This window comes from Thamnophis sirtalis, unplaced genomic scaffold (assembly GCF_051295495.1).
Source record: "Thamnophis sirtalis isolate CommonGarterSnake01/CBP01778 unplaced genomic scaffold, rThaSir2_p1.2 scaffold_9, whole genome shotgun sequence".
NCBI lineage: Eukaryota > Metazoa > Chordata > Lepidosauria > Squamata > Natricidae > Thamnophis > Thamnophis sirtalis.
Window position 1 is genome coordinate 40,127,842 of NW_028261389.1, and position 17,543 is coordinate 40,145,384.

General features: G+C 35.0%; 1 protein-coding gene across 4 annotated transcripts in view; it reads right to left on the minus strand.

Moving 5' to 3' along the window:
* LRRIQ1 (leucine rich repeats and IQ motif containing 1) overlaps nucleotides 1–17,543 on the minus strand; it is a 96,459-nt gene that overhangs the window by 21,269 nt on the left and 57,647 nt on the right. For all 4 annotated transcript variants that reach the window (XM_014072234.2, XM_087723388.1, XM_014072227.2 and 1 more), the window contains one exon: nucleotides 6,148–6,249. In XM_014072234.2, the coding sequence (XP_013927709.2) occupies nucleotides 6,148–6,249 (102 nt within the window). The remainder of the gene's footprint in view (nucleotides 1–6,147; nucleotides 6,250–17,543) is intronic.

Here is a 17,543-nt window from a genome sequence, read left to right on the forward strand (position 1 = left end):
AGATAATAGACAAAGATAATTGTTTAGGCTAAAATTTAGAGGAATCTATAAATACGAGTACAGAATAGTCAGTTGTCCAAACTTAAATCAATCTTTTCTGAATATACATACTTCAATTTTGTAATCAGCTAAAAAAAACTATTAGCAATAAAGAATAATAAAAGAAAAAGACACATTCTTCTCAGCTGTCATTGGCTGGTCAGTTTAAGGTATAGGAGTGAGGGAGAGTCATTTAGGCTCATGTTTATGTATTGAGAACTATACTGATTTACTCTTTCATTAAAAGACACAATTGAAAATCATAGTCAACTATGAAGATTGAGTTTCATTGCTGAGTCAAGTGTACCTACGCAGGCAGTCTTCCTCTCATTCTCTACAGTTAATAATACAGTGTGCTTTTAATTGCTTAGTTAAGTACTTAAGACTGGTTAAATATATAGCAGAGTGATGGAGGCAAAGATATTTTCTTACCTGACATTGCTAGTTTACATCTCCCACTTTTCTGCCGAAAGGTTCCCCACATTCCATTTTCTTGTTTATTTGAAGATAATTTACTTGCTGGGAACATGCATTTAGTGTGCACAAATGGAGGCTGACTCACAATTAGCAACTTCTGTCACAACCACCCACTAATAATCCAACCTGAAATCCATAGCTAATGTAGAAGTTGCTGGATCTAGTTACTGCCTTGTTTGGGTGAAATGAGATGCATGGGTCTGAAGCCACATGGTGCTGAAATGTAAGTGACCCCAGAAATCTTATCAGTTGGACATAAGAAAAAGCATTCTGCCTGCCAGATAAATAATTATATTGTAGTTTTTAAATTCTTAATGATGTGGAAATTAAAGATTAATGGACTTAAACCTAATGTTATGTGAAATGTATATTGTTTGTGTGTGTGTTTTTTGGAGAAAATGTCAAATGTAAATGCTTGTACTATCTGTCATAGATAATTCCATTAAAAGATTGAGCTATGAATTTGTCAAATACCAAAATTATATTGATGAATTTATTGAGCTTTGTAAGTAGTTTCTTTTTTAAAAACTGGGTTGGGCCCCGATAACAACTGGGAATCAGAAAGTTGGTTCTGTATGAGAAATAATGAAGGGTTTTAAGGATGCTTCAGTAACTGTTCATGCAGCCACATACTAGGCCAGTTGAATTTCTTGTCATTCAAGAGCATTCCCACCTCAGATCATTACAGTAGTCCAGTTCAGAAAGTTATCTAACTTTCAGAGCTGGACTACTCTCTTCCCCCAAGTAGACTGCGTTATCAACTGAAACTGACTGCTTTGGCACTATATCTAAAAAGATCTGGATAATGTGTATCTGCTTCTTAAGTGAGAATGGAACCCATTCCAAAGCTTATGTATCTGAACCTTGAAGTTCAACTCCTGGTATAAATACAAACTTTATCTTGCCTGAATTTAGATTTAGCTTACTCTTCCATTCCAGTCCCATACAACCTGAAGACAAGAGGAGGGGGGCATTTGAAGGTATCATCTCTTAGCTTGAAGAAAGGAAAGTAATAGCAGAATTTTGATGACACTACAAAAGTAATAGCAGAATTTTGATGACACTACAAATGTTCCTTTGTATTAATCCTTCTGCTGCAATGGCAGCATTACAATCCTTCCACCCTTCAATACTTTATGTAGAAAAATGACTATTGTTCCAAGTCAAGAGATTCTGCAAATATATACATATTGGAAAGTTAATTAAAATAGCTTTTACTATGCAGTCTTATTTTATCACTTCTAATGTTTCATATTAAGTTGAGTTTTTTTTCTGTAATAAAGGTTGACTGTTGATTGACTGAATATTTCATGCTTGATTAATTGTTATTTTAATCTGATACTGTGGTTTTACACTATTTCATTCCTCACCGGTATTTCTCTTTCTCTTTCAGTTTTTACTGTATTTGTTATTCATAGGAACATTAGAAATAGAGATACAGGATTTACCTTAACAACAGCCGCCCCTCCCTTTTTAAACAATGAGAAAGCAGACAATTTCAACGATGTAACTGAAACTTCAACAAATGCATGTAAGGCCCTGCTGTCTTGCAACTTTTCAGAGTAGTTCTATTGTGAACTAGGTTTGCACTTTGCCAGCAAAGCAGCTCTGACCCATGGAGAGCACTCCTTCAGATCAACACTGCCTCAGGCTTTGCTGAGTTCTCCAAGAAGTCTTACATTTCAGGCATCAAGTTGAATTTCTTCTGGAGATGATTAGCCCAAACCCATGACAGATTTTTTCCAAGATATCTAACTCTTTATGTTTATTTTATCCTGGCTCTTTTTGGATGTACTGGACACAAGTAACCTACTCATTTTACATGTTAAAGGACTGGTGGAGAGCCATTAATTCCTTAAAATATTTCAATGCACAATTCTGTGAGCTCACATTAGATAATAAGAAACAAGCTATAGGATTATGATACTTGAGTGAAAGATTCCTTTCTGTCTTGAAATCTTTTTAAAAACATTCTTAATAATCAGGAGACAGTGATCTTAGGCTTTATAGAAACCCATAAGCTGTAATAATAATTGTTGAGCTATTACACCAGCCAGTTAAATAATCCAGCATCTAAGTTTGGGATCAATCAAAAAATATATTGTGGTTTCCAAAAGCTAATATTATCCCCTAATGTTGGTGAATCATCCTTAAATAAAATTAATTTTGAAGAGTCATAAGCAGGTTCTAGTTTTAGAGGAATTATGAATGTGACAAAAGTCTATTGCTTTTTGCTATAAAAGAAATATCAGACTATGACATAATCTTTGTTTCAGATAACCTGAAAATTAGTTAGAGCTACCCTGTATATTCTCCAGACCTTTATATTTCTCTCTCTTCCCTTATTTCTCTCTTATACTCTGTCTAGGAGAAGATGCAGATCTTGAGGGCTAAGTCAATAGAATAGAGTCCTTACATTCTCACAAGCAATCCATCTCTCTCCCTCTCTCCCTCTCTCTCTCTGTCTCTCTCCCTCCCTCCCCCCTCTCTCTCCACCCCCCCTTTTAAAAACAGGTTTATTTTGTCCTTCTTCCAACAAATGTGGATACAAAGAATATATAATCTTTACTTTGGTTTCATCTTTCTAAAAATGCATAATTGGTTCAGTTAGAAGGTAATCCTAAAGAATGCTCTGGCAGTACACATATATGAGCACATACAAGCTTCATGGGCTCCTGCATGTTTTTCTTATGACATGACTGTATAGGGACTAGAAGCATGCACATCTGTTTTTAAATTAATTAGATTTCCCTGTAACAACCAAATTTAAACAATACAAGTTGGTTGTACTTATGATTTTATGAACAAGTGAAAATAACGTTTGATCCAGACCTTTTTAAATAATAGTTCAAATTAGCCAAACTTCATCCAATTAGTTTAAAACTCAAGTCTAAGACCAAAACTATCAAAGCCAAAATATTGTGATAACCATGCATCCATACAAATCAAGCACTGATGTACAGAGATAACATAAAAAACAGAGCTTGCTGACAAAATGTAGAAGAGAAATTTCAGATAGAATAGCAAGAGCACTGGTAAGAGGGTGAAACATGAGGTTTCGTTATATGAGATCATTATGTTTCTTCTATTGTATGAATGCCTGGCAAAAATATGGGATTCCTATAATTCATATGATGTGCACATTTTGCACCACACCCCATGTGGTAGTTTTACTATCTTAGTATATACACTGTAACAGTGTCAGATAAACACTCCAGAAGTATGACTTGGCATTTATCTCTAGTTATTACTGAGCCACGGGGGCATTATTTCAAGAACTCTGTGTGTGTTTGTTTGCTAAAGTAGAAGGTTTTGTCAGAGATGTGTGTGTGTGTGTGTGTGTGTGTGTGTGTGTGTGTGTAAGAGAAAGACAGAGATAGAATAGATAGTACTTCTTCTTTCTAACAAATGAAAAAAGCTGCATAATATGGTATATTATACAAATGTTCATATTCATTGACACTCATACTATCATATGTACATTATACACACATATATATTTATTTAACATTTAGGATTATGTACCAAATAATTTCTGATCCTTCCCACTCAATAAAAAAATTCCCTAAAAGGGCTATACATATATTGTAAATATAAATATATTGTATTTCCAATATGTCTTTTTATAATAATCTTTTTTCTGTATTCTTTCAATTCATTAAACTTGAACTTTTAAAAAATATGTAGTTTATCTATCGATTTGTTTTAAGAGGTACATGAAGAGCTGCCAAAGTAACTTACAGACAATATAAAACAATACAACATAAAGATACATGCACAATAATTAGATCCATAAGAGAAAAAGCCATGCTTACAGACACCCCTTTTCCAAGATTAATGGCAAAGTCAAAGTTAACAATGAGCACTTATTTAATTGGAGTTATTATAAATCTAACTCTGGATCCAACGAATTAAAAACTAAGCAGATCAGCTATAGTTAAGTAACACTAGTACTACATAATTAAGAGTTTTAAGGATTTGTAATGCCTCAAGCAATACCATGTTTTCCTGAAAATAAGACCAGGTCATATTATTTTTTGCTGCAGAAGATGCATTAGGGCTTATTTTCTGGTTAGGTCTTATTTTGGGAGAATATGGTACTAATTGCATCCATCTGGCTGAGGATATTAACTGGGGATTACTTTTGGGGTAGGGCTTATATTAAGAGCATCCTGAAAAACCATGGTAGGGTTTATTTTCTAGTTGGATCTTATTTTCGGGGAAACAGGGTAGAAGGCACTAACCAATCACAATGTGCTACAAATGGAAACTCCTCGCCTTATTTGCCACTATCTACCTCCTAACTGCTGAAAGCAAAAGAAAATGCAAAAAATATAAAAGAATAAAAAAGCTGCTTAATGTTCTTTAAAATGTTTACATAAATATATATATAGCAACTATGGACAAAGGGTTAAATTTCTACTCTAGGTAAAACTAAAAATAAGAAAAAATGAGAAAAGACAAATTAACTTTTGGAAAGAAAATAATAAAATTAGGATGTTCTAGTTATGATAACTAGGTGAGTGATGTGGGACAAACATATATCTATTTTTCCTATTCATTAAAGATGCAAGTGTAGGTACTATTTTTGGTGTAAAATATTTTCTTTATCTACTGATATAAGACATTTTACATCTTGCATTGTTCTTAGAATCTGTTCATCTTCCTGCATATATTGCATGCATCCATGTGATTGATATTTCATTTGGAGTAAACAAGGTTCTAACAATTTCCCTTGTTAAATATTTTTTGTTACCATAACATTGAGATCAGTTATATTCATATACAAATACATGGGAAAAGGTGAACCAGTGTACAGTAGTTCATTTACAGTTCAAGGATCAGGGGAACTGAAATAACTTTCCACAACAAAACAGGGATTTATTTGTTAAAATGAGAGAATATTAGTTGTTCAGTGATATTTTAATAGTATATGAATAATTTTATTTTTTCCTATGATATACATTATCAGATGCAGAATATTTAAATCCAGAAAATATGCAATATAAAAAAATGTTTTTTTTTAAAAAAAAAATTAGTCATATATTCTTACCACAGCATCAAAATCACTTTTACATATGATTGGCAATTAGAAGTCCCTTTTTCTCTTCTAGATTATGCTATGATCAGTTTTAATACTGATAAACGTTGTATCAGTTAGAGACTAAAAGAATTTCTCAGGAAACACCATATATTCAGATGTCTTATGATTTTTCATGATGGTGATATATTCCAGTTTAACAAACCTTTAAAAAAATCTAATTGTTTCACTTCCTAGGGCATACCCTTCCTAAACTAGCAATCCTTTTAACAACTAACATATGTGTACTTGCTCATTGTGTTAAATTCCACTCTGTATTTCTAACTTTCAAGAAATAAAGGAAATATATTTTGAATGAAGCTATCTCTTCAGTGGGTCTCCTGAGGCATTACAATTTAAAATTTTCACCTGAACATTTTACGTACACGTATACCTGCATCATTAGCAGATTTCAATTGCATGCATTAAAGCTTTTCTTCCTGTTAACCAAAGTAAAGTATTTTAAGAAAATTGATCAAAATATTGGTACAAGTTTTATAATTTTGGAAGATTTGACCAAAATATAAATAGAATGAAATTTCTTTGCCTACCTTCAAAGTAACCAGTTTTTGTAATCTGTGGCTTCTTTGGTGGTTTGATGGGGGGATGTTTATTTTCATTGTTTTTGAACAACGCCAGTCGCACAGCTGGGTCTAGACGACAAGAACAAGTTAAAATCAAAAGGTCAGATCTTGCTCATTCGTTCCTTGAAAGAAGTATTCGCCTTTTAGCCATTTATTAAGAGAAACAGAATATCCTTGTAGGTTTTACATTAGGAAGGAAAATATACCATTTCTAACATTAAAGAGTTAAAGTTAAAGCACCTCAATTTCAATCATATAACTTAAAACAACTATTGTTTTAATTTGGCTACTATATACAAAATTGCTGTCATAACTACAATAAAAAGTATACTTCAGTTAATAGTTGAATGTTCTGATTTGAACATGTATTTTCTACTAAGTTAAAAAAAATGCAAAATATATCTTTAGCTATAGTGCATATGTTCTTACCTTCATTTACTAATAAAATAAAACAAAATAAATGAGTTCAATGGAAGTTTTTCTCATGTAAGTAAGAACAGTATTATAACCTAAGGGAATTCAGTAACTAAGGTTTCTACTAAATTGAATCAAGAATCTAATTTGAGATTTAAAAATTTAAATATCTTATGATCTGATGCTAAAGATAAAAGAAACAATCTAACGCGAGAGGCTGCTTTGCACTGTCTCTCTATTTGTCTTCATGCATATGTTAGTTGGGGTTATCCAGCTAGCTGAGTTTCTGAAAATAGGAGAATTACATGAGGAGTAGCCAATAATCTATGGTAATCTATACATCCAAGATCCCTCTCACAGTTACTACTATTGACCATATATTTTGTACCTGTGCATTTTGTTTTTCTTGCCTAAATGTAGAACCTTACTTTTTTCACCATTGAATTTTATTTTGTTACATAGCGCCCTATGTTGAAGTATGTCAAGATTCTTCTTAAGCCTATCGTCCTGAAGTGTTGGCTATTCCTTCCAGCTTGGTGTCATCTGCAAATTTGATGACTTCTCCATCTATCCCCTCGTTCAAGTCATTCATGAAGATGTTGAAGAGTGTTGGACCTAAAACAGAGCCTTGGGGTACTCCACTGCATACTTCCCTCCATGTTGAGTGCAGTTGGTCATCCAGTTATGAATCCATCTGGTGATGATGCTGTCTAACTCACATTTTTCTATTTTATCAAGTAGTAGATTATGGTCTACTTTATCAAATGCCTAACTGAAGTCTAAGTAAATTATAGACAGTATTCCTCTGGTCCACTAATGTTGTCACTTTGTCAAAGAATGCAATAAGATTCGTCTGGCATGATCTGTTTTTGATAACACATGCTGGCTTTTGGTTATTACTTTGTTTGCTTCTAGGTGTTTGCTATTTCGTTGCTTGATTATCTTTTCCAGAATCTTCCCTGGTCAGGCTGATAGGTCCATAGTTTCCTGGATCTATTTTTCCCCTTTTTTGAAGATGGGAGCTATATAAGTTCTGTTCCAGTCCCCTGACAGTTCCCCAGTGCTCCAGAATCTTTGAAATATATAGTTCAGTGGTTCCGAGATCTCGTCTGTCAGTTCCTGGTGATTTCAACTGATCTAGGGTAAACAAGTGTTCACTTACCATTTTCTTCCCTGTTTTAGGTTATGTTCCTAATCTGGTTTTTGTGGTGAGGTTTTTGATAGGTTGGACTGTTTTTTTCCCCTTTGGTTAAAGACAGATGCAAAAAATGAGTTAAGTAGTTCTGCTTTCTCCCTGTTGCTTGTCACCTTCTTGCCACTTTCTCCCAGCAATGGACCAATTGTTTCCTTGACTTTTTTTCTTGTTTTTAACATGTTGGAAGAAGCTTTTTTTTGTTATTTTTTACTTTTGTTGCAAGCCTTTGTTCATTGTGCGCCTTAGCTTTCCTCACTTCATCTTTACAGGCTTGACCTATTTAATATTCTGCCTTAGTTATTTTCCCCTCTTTCCATTTTTTATACTTGCCCTTTTTCTCTTTCAATTTGTGATATGTTTGCTATCTTTTTTTCAGGAAACCCCCACCCCAGGATTTGGAGGTCTTCTAGTCTAACCCCCTGCAAAAATGGGAGACAATGTAACATTTCAGACAAGTGGTTGTCCAATCTTTTCTTAAAAATCTCCAGTGAGGGAACACCCATAACTTCTGAAAGCTGTTCCACTGATTAACTGTTCTAACTGTTAGGAAAGTTCTCCTCATTTCTAACTTATATCTAAGCCAAAACCTGTTCAGACCTGAACCTGATACATATGATTAAGATTTCATTTTGAGCCATTTATACAAAAATATAATAATAAAGACTACATTACCACTCTTTTTTGTTGGTTTTTTTTTAAAAAACAAAACAAATCAAGCTTATTTATTCACAGTTTTTTACAAGTACTTAAAGTACCTTATGTATTACTCAGTAATCACTTTAACATGCTTTCCATGACAGTGACGTGCGGTGAGGTTTATGGCTGGTGGGGCAATCCTCTTCCCCGACACCCCACTGACTAAAGCACTTTCTTTCGCTTGGCTGTGCTAGTGGCAGAGCTCAGGTGGGCTGCTGCGAGCTGAGGCGGGTGAAAGAAAGTGCTTTAGTCAGTGGGGTGTCGCGGGAGAGAAGAGAATGCCTGAGTATTGCATTTATTAAAGAAAAAAGAAAAAAAGGAAATTTGAAGGAAAAGAGGGAGCGTGGGGTGGGGGTGGGGGGCATCAGAAACGGAGAAAGAGAGGAGGAAGAGTGAGCACGACGCTGCAGCTTTAAACAGAATGACAGAGTTGAAGCCTCTAAAAATGCGCCCTCTACTATGAGGCAGGAGAACTGCGTGCCTCAACTACCTCGGGATTTTTTAGGCTTTTAACCCTCGCTTAACTCTGCTCAAGTGCCTAAAAAGTCAGACTAGATGAGGCATGCAGTTCTCCTGCCTCATAGTAGAGGGCACTTTTTTAGAGGCTTTTTTAAACAGGCAGTCATTCAAGGTGTGGCAGCAGCTAGCTAGCCTAACCTCAGCACTTGCCTTTTCCCGTTTACATTTTTTTTCCTTTTCATGATTGACAGTGGTGAGGCTGTGCCTCCCCTGTCTCCCCTGACTGCACATCACTGTTGCATGATTAGTTCTGTATTATGGGTGAGACTACCACTCAGTAAATAGTTATTTGATATCCATTTAAACATTAACCCATAATTTCTAGACAACTTGTGTCTGATGCTCTTTCACTGTTCTGCTACAGCTGGTCTCTATTTTTCTATTAATTACATTCTCATCTACTTGTGAATTCGTTTTAGTAAGCAAACAATAAGAAAAGTATTTTCAGTATTGTTAATATTAAGCCCCTTAATATTAGAAGCCCCAGAAGCGCCCTCCTAGATGACAAAAATAAAATAGCTGTCTTTGATATTCTTTAAGAAAAAAATATTTATGGCTGGATTAGTCACTTGTTACATAAAACAGATCACATGTGGAGAAAAGATGATACATTCCAATGATATGTGGGCCACCAAGTTGAACATATGTGGAAGATTCAACTGGACTCCTTCTTTCTCTTCTTTTCTAAATAGTGTGATAGAACAAGGCAGAAGGCCATGAGAATCGCTATTTTTTAATGCAGCTTTTTGGTGCCAGATAATTTTCTTTTGTCACATGGTCAAGATTTAAATAACATTTCTGAAAGGCATAAAACCTGACCAGTAGTAATGAATTAAGTATTTAATACCAAAGAGTTAAATGAGTATCTTCAGCTTTGATGCATGGTATGTCAGTTACAAAAGGTATAAAAATTGTCATTCTGGCATTGTTTGAATCCAGGTAAATTCATTCTCAACATAGACAGATTTATTTCAGTCTACTCTAAGTAATCATGTAGAAAGCCTACTCTAGATTATTACTATTATGGAGAAAACCTATCCATGTCATTGCTATGGAGTTAAGAGTTAAGAACGACTTGATGTCAATAATCCATCAATCAATCACTCTAAATAAACATTCATAGAGCATAACTATTTGATACAAGGCCTCATTAAATGACTTTGAAGCCAGTGGGAGTGAGAGCTCCTAATGTGTTACACTAAGTTTGGAAAGGAAGCAATGAAGCTAAGCTATAACCTATAACAGGGGCATGGGTAGTCAAGACAAGTCTCTATAGCAGTTAATAGAAAGTAATCCTCCCAGAGAAAGTCCTTCAAAATCAAACTTGGAAGATGGATAAGCCAATCAGTTCTTCACAATTGCCAAGGAAACTATGTCTATGACTATAACATTCAGGGGAGTTTGGGTTTCAGATGGAAAGATCTCCAGTTGGGAAGACATTTCTTTGGTTATTGGGAAGAGTAAACAATATAGCCAGATAAAAGCAGAAAGGAAATCTAGTCACCAATGGGATCACCAATGAAACATGAATTCTTTCATTTATGAGGATACAAACAACTGGACTATAGAATATGAAAGGCATTAAACAAGAATGACTTGAAAATATCAAAATGGAAATGAAGTGGATGTTTTAGGAACATATGTTCAAGTGAACTGGAATGGGCAATTTTAAATATTACATGATTAAAAAAAGTGGTAGTGATATTTTGCTATAATCCAATAAATGACAAGATTAGTAGATATCCAAGGGATATTAATATTGATAATTAATATTGACAATATTGACAACAAATGGTGAAGGACCCTGATGATTCTATAGTAAAGTGTATGAGAAGAGTATTACAAAAACTGGAAAAAATGTACAACTAAAAATTAGCTAAATAGAAGAACCTGGAATTATGAATAGATTTGGATTAGAAAAAAATAATAATGCTGGAAATAATTTTACTAAGCGTTTTGTGGTTGTTCATCCGATTCAGGTAACATAAATGAATGTTCTAAACTTGTTCATCATTGGATGAACAACACTGGAATCAAATTAAGTAACTATATAAGATGTGCAATTCAATCAGCCAAGACATTTCTGGGTACAATTTGTGGAGCTGAACATGATTTAGTAGTGTTAAATACACAGTTTAATTAGAAAATTAAAGTGAGTGGGTATTATCAGAATACCTAAATGAATGGTGTGGAAGAAATTTGGTTAGAATATAAAATTAGTGAATGAAAAGTTTTGGTAAAGTTATTTATACAAAGGAGATCTTGAGAAATTATGGGAAGACAAGCAATACTAGACAACAACGCTGTCTAAAAAATCCAAATGGTTTTCAGGACACATCTGGAATATGATTATAAATCACTCCCTGTGATTTATAAATCATTCCCTGATTTCTATCCAGACAACTGATGTACCACACACCCCAAAAACCTCAAGAGCTTTTTATGGTCTAGAAGAAGAAAGAAACAAAACAATTTGCAGAAACATATAACTGTCAGAAAATACCAAGCAGAGGTCAAGATGATGAGTTTTTATCTGTATAGTCACTTGGGGGTGGGCCAGTCTAATGAGCCCAAGATTTTAAACACTTGAAATTAGAATGTTAGAGTTCTAAAATTTTCTAAAATACCAATATTTTCCAATTATGGTATAAATAAATAATATAGTATAAAAAGCAGAATTATTTAAAGAAATGCTTTTATAGGCACTTACTTTATAGGAACAAAAATTAGAACACATTTTTATTTTAATGCATATGGTCAGGAGATTGATATGAAAATTATTAATATGAAACACTTCCCTAAGCCTAGTAAAGCAATAACAGATAACACATAAAGAAATTTGATTATCTGGCATAAGAATTGTTTATTTTTTAAAAAGTATTCATTATGGAAAGGTTACTATTGTATTTCTTTCTTTCTTTCATCCATTCATTCAATTAATAAGACTATTTGATCTCCTTATGACTTTGGAGATGTACAATAGTAAAACAATTTACAAATGTAAACAAAATAATGACAGGTTTCCAGAACAAAACAACAACAAAACAAAAAGAGCCACAAAAATCTCTAACAACAGCCACATAGTACACAACAGGTTTATTATCCACTATAGCCCAAGTCATGGATGAAAGCCAGGTTTTAAGGGCTCTTTTAAAGAAGGACACACTGGGAGGCCAAATGAATTTCTAGGAATATTGTTAACGATGATAAGTTCAGTTGTCCAAAAATCATACATACATGCATACATAGATACATATAAACACACACACACACTGAAACAGAAAAGATAAGCTTTCTTAAATTGAAAGACAAAAAAGATAAGTATAAAAAGTGGAAGGGGGGGGGGGACATAAATAAGGCAGAATATCAGCAAATAGCCCGAGCATGTAAAGATGAAGTGAGGAAACCTAAGGCTCACAATGAGGAAAGGCTTGCCACAAAAGTAAAAAATAACAAAAAAAGCTTCTTCCAACATGTTAAAAACAAGAAAAAAGTTAAGGAAACAATTGGTCCATTGCTGGGAGAAAGTGGCAGGAAGGTGACAAGCAACAGGGAGAAAGCAGAACTATTTAACTCATGTTTTGCATCTATCTTTACACAAAGGGATAAAACAGTCCAACCTGTCAAAAACAGCACCACAAAAATCAGATTAGGAACACAAGTTGAAATAGGGAAGAAAATGGTAAGTGAGCATCTGTCTACCCTAGACGAGTTCAAATCACCAGGACCGGATGGATTACACCTCAGGGTTCTGAAGGAACTGGCAGACGAGATCTCAGAATCACTGAACTATATCTTTCAGAGATCCTGGAGCACCGAGGAACTACCAGAGGACTGGAAAAGAGCTGATATGGTTCCCATCTTCAAAAAAGGAGAGAAAAAAACAGATCCAGGAAACTACAGACCTATCAGCATGACCTCAATACCAGGAAAGATTCTGGAAAAGATAATCAAGTAACTAATTAGCAAACACCTAGAAGCAAACAAAGTAATAGCCAAAAGCCAACATGGATTTGTCAAAAACAGATCATGCCAGACTAATCTTATTGCATTCTTTGATAATATGACAAAATTAGTGGACCAGAGGAATGACGTTGATATAGTTTACTTGGACTTCAGTAAGGCATTTGATAAGGTAGACCATAACCTACTACTAGATAAAGTAGAAGAATGTGGGTTAGACAGTATCACCACCAGATGGATTTGTAACTGGCTGACCAACCACACTCAACGTGTAGTCCTCAATGGAACTGCATCTTCATGGAGGGAAGTATGCAGTGGAGTACCCCAAGGCTCTGTTTTGGGCCCAGTACTCTTCAACATCTTCATCAATGATTAGGATGAGGGAATAAATGGGGAACTCATCAAATTTGCAGATGACGTCAAACTGGCAGGAATAGCCCACACACCAGAAGATAGGCTAAAGATACAGAAGGATCTTGACAAACTTGAACATTGGGCACTATCTAATAAAATGAAATTCAATGGTGAAAAGAGTAAGGTTCTACATTTAGGCAAGAAAAACAAAATGCACAGGTACAGTATAGGTAGCACCTTGCTCAACAGTAGTAACTGTGAAAGGGATCTTGGAGTCCTAGTGAACAACCATTTAAATGTGAGACAGCAGTGTGCGGCAGTTGCCAAAAAAGCCAACACAGTTCTAGGCTGCATCAACAGGGGGATAGAATCAAGATCATGTGAAGTGTTAATACCACTTTATAATGCCTTGGTAAGGCCACACTTGGAATACTGCATTCAGTTTTGGTCACCACGATATAGAAAAGATGTGGAGACTCTAGAAAGAGTGCAGAGAAGAGCAACAAAGATGATTAGGGGACTGGAGACTAAAACATATGAAGAACGGTTGTAGGAACTGGGTATGTCTAGTTTAATAGAAAGAAGGACTAGAGGAGACATGATAGCAGTGTTCCAATATCTCAGGGGCTGCCACAAAGAAGTCAAATTATTCTCCAAGGCACCTGAGGGTAGAACAAGAAGCAATGGGTGGAAACTAATCAAGGATAGAAGCAACTAAGAACTGAGGAGAAATTTCCTGACAGTTAGAACAATTAATCAGTGGAACAGCTTGCCTCCAGAAGTTGTGAATGCCCCAATACTGGAAGACTTTAAGAAGATGTTGGATAGCCATTTGTCTGAAATGGTAGAGGGTTTCCTGGCTAGGCAGGGGGTTGGACTAGAAGACCTCCAAGGTCCCTTCCAACTCTGCTATTGTATTATATTGTATTGAGTCCTAATGTTTAATAATGTTTAATGAATGGGATTTGGAGCAGGCCATCTCTGCCTGCTTGTACAAAACAGGGAGAACTATGAAACAGTCAGTCCTTCTGCTACCATGCACCATAAAGGATATTAAAGATAACAACCAATACCTGGAAATCTGCAAAGCTCAGAAAGCATAGATGTTACATGAGCATGCCGGTAACTGCCCATACGTCTCTATTCTGGACCAGCTGCAGCTTTTTTTTATAAAGTTTTTTATTGAACACAAATTAAAACATTGGGCACAGCGTAACCATCCTGACAATGTCTTACTAAGGATATATCTATACTATACAATATCTATACTAAGATATAAAGTTATACATTATGACCATCACATTTATTTACATTTGGTCTATTCAGTATTTGCAAACATAAAAATATCCTATTTCCATCCATATTGCTTTGTTTTTAATCGTATAGACATTTTCACTGTTACAGTTTCATGCATAATTCTAATTTCCGTTCTATAAATCTTTTTTTTTTATTAATTTTTTTTGTTACTTAAACAACACATGCCCACACCAGTGGGAAAAGAAAAAATCAAAACACAGAGAAGACAAAAAGAACAAAAAACAAGGCAGGGAAAAAAAGGGAAAAACAAAAGAAGAAAAAAGAGGAAAAAACAAAAAAAAACCAGGTATATATTATAAAAAAGTATATCAGCTGGTTACAACATGTTTTGGTGCATCTCTTCCATTAATTCATATTGATTCAAATATCTTAACTCAAATGTTTACCATATTGACATCATTATACCTCCACTTTTAGTTGACTACAGTTATTTAAACATCCTTCATCCTTAACTATGCTAGAAATTTAATCCATAACCACATGCTAGCATTTCATTTACTTGTTTGTAAAATCCTCTATTAACATCAAATCCTCATATCCTGTTTTAGCTGAACATCCATAATATTTCATACCAAAAATTCCATCTTCCATGCATATAGTTTATTATCATTTTCCCTTCTTTATGTAATTATATCATATATCGTAACATTTACCCATATTAGTTAACATTTAACTGTATATAGTTTTATTTTATTTTTTAATAGTGATAATTATTGTGATTAATAACCTTTGTATATGGTCCAAAAATATTTCCAACCTTCCCTTCTCATATCCAATTATTATTTATCATATCAACTCCACATTATATACATTACTATCAATATCAATTATTATTCAGCTATGTCTATTACAAATAAGAGTAATTAGGTTTAGCTAATTTTGAATTGTATTCTTCCATCTATCAGCCTGTGTCTCTCCAATAACAAAACCTCCTTAATCCTATTGCCATTCGTGGAACAAGTTCACCAAACGTCTTTATAAGCAAGTCCAAACAGGAATATCTTTGCACCTTTTTGCTTAAGGTGCCTCTGATATAATATCGTTGTCCTACGCTTGTTGCACTTTTCAGCTTGTCTTTAATTCTCAGTAGTGGTATCGGAAATTCTGCAAATGATGTTTCATAAAGTATAAATTCTTTAATGCTTCTCATTCCTCCTGCGCTCTGTCTTTTGAAATAAATCTTCTGTATGGCTGCCCCCCTTTCAAACGTTGCATCTCTTTCTCCCTCCGAGGTAAACCAGATGCCCAGCGTGTCAGCAAATTGAGAATCTTTAAACCAGATGCCCGGAGTGTCAGCAAATTGAGAAACTTCATTTCTGACATTCTTCATTTGTATTTCAGGAACATTCAAACATTCAACGTTCTCACTTTTTTCTTCATATTTTGATGTTAAAAACAACAAATAGTCCAGCTTTTTTTCAAATCTATCATACGTGTCAGACAACTTTTGAAACGCGGAGAAAATCATTTGAAATGAATCATTTGAAACTTGTATAGACACCATGTTTATGACGCAGCAAAAATTTCTCCCTTTAGAGGCTTTAAGGTATTTGCAAGTAAAAACAAGCTGGGAGCTGTGCAATCTTATCTGATCTTAGACCAACATAGCCAAGAATAAAAGTGTCAAATTGTAAGGAGCCAAATTATAGTAAATTGGTTTACAGCCCACTTAAAGAGAGTCAGAGGAGATGTTGAAGTAATCTTTCCTTTATCCATGTAAGTAGCATTTAAAACATTTAAGAAATAGGGTAACCACTGGCTATAAACCCATTTAAAAAAAACCAATTCGCCGCTAGATTCTTCTGATCTTTGGTTTCAATTAGCTTAAATTTTTATGCGAACTGTATCTCTTTGAGTAATAAAATCAGCTTACCAGTTGAAAACACTCACACCATTCTTAGGGGCAACCTGCAGTTTCGGTTAGCTTACAGCTAATCCAGAAGGAACTGGCAAAGGAGGTTAAATTCCAAGCCCCCAGAGACTTTGCGAATGTCTCTGGGGGTCACTGGATCTCCTCCAAACTTTCACTGTCTCTCCGGGACAGCTTGGGTCCGAAACGGACCGTCCAATTTCCTTCGGAATAGGGGAATTTCAGGAATAGCCTGAAACTCCGTCTTCTCACTGCTAAGCGCCACCTTCTTCCCAGCTGCAGCTTTTGAAAGGTTTTCAGAAGCAGCTCCCATATAAAGCACATTTCAATAATCTACACACAAGCTGATCAAAGGACTGGCCAAAGGACTTGTCAGGCTAGATAAAGACCCAACTGGTAAACAACATATATTTATACAAAAGCCTGTTTATAGTAATCACTTTCCAATTGAACAGGAGCTCTGCCAAATTGTACACTAGTTCTGAAGGAAGAAGCATAGGTTTGTTCAGGAATATCACTGGTCCTGGGAGATCCAAATGATCACAGGATTTGTCAGGGGTCTTCTTGAGTCTATTCTTCCCATCTAGGCCTCCCCAAAGCCTCCAGACATTGGAAGAAGACCTTGACACAATCACTCAGTTAGCCTGGGTCTGTGGGTACAATTGGATATTATCAATGTACTGATGGTACCCAATGTCAAATGAACAGATGACCTTAACAATGTAGGTGCCATGAAGGTGTCAAACAGGCGAGGCAAGAGTATTGAGCCCTAGGCATTCTACAAATTAAACCCCTTGAACTCTACCTGTTCTCTGCTACCAACACCAATTGGGCTTGATTGCAAAGAACAGAGAGTTACTGCAACACTATAAACCCACTTTCCCAATCCCCATAAGTGATGCAGAAGACTACTATGGTCAACGGTATTGAAAACTAATGGGAGATCGTGGAGAACCAGGAGGTTGCACTATTCTCATTCTTCTACACTAGACATCATTAACAAATGGAACAAATGTTGTCTCAATACTACAGTAT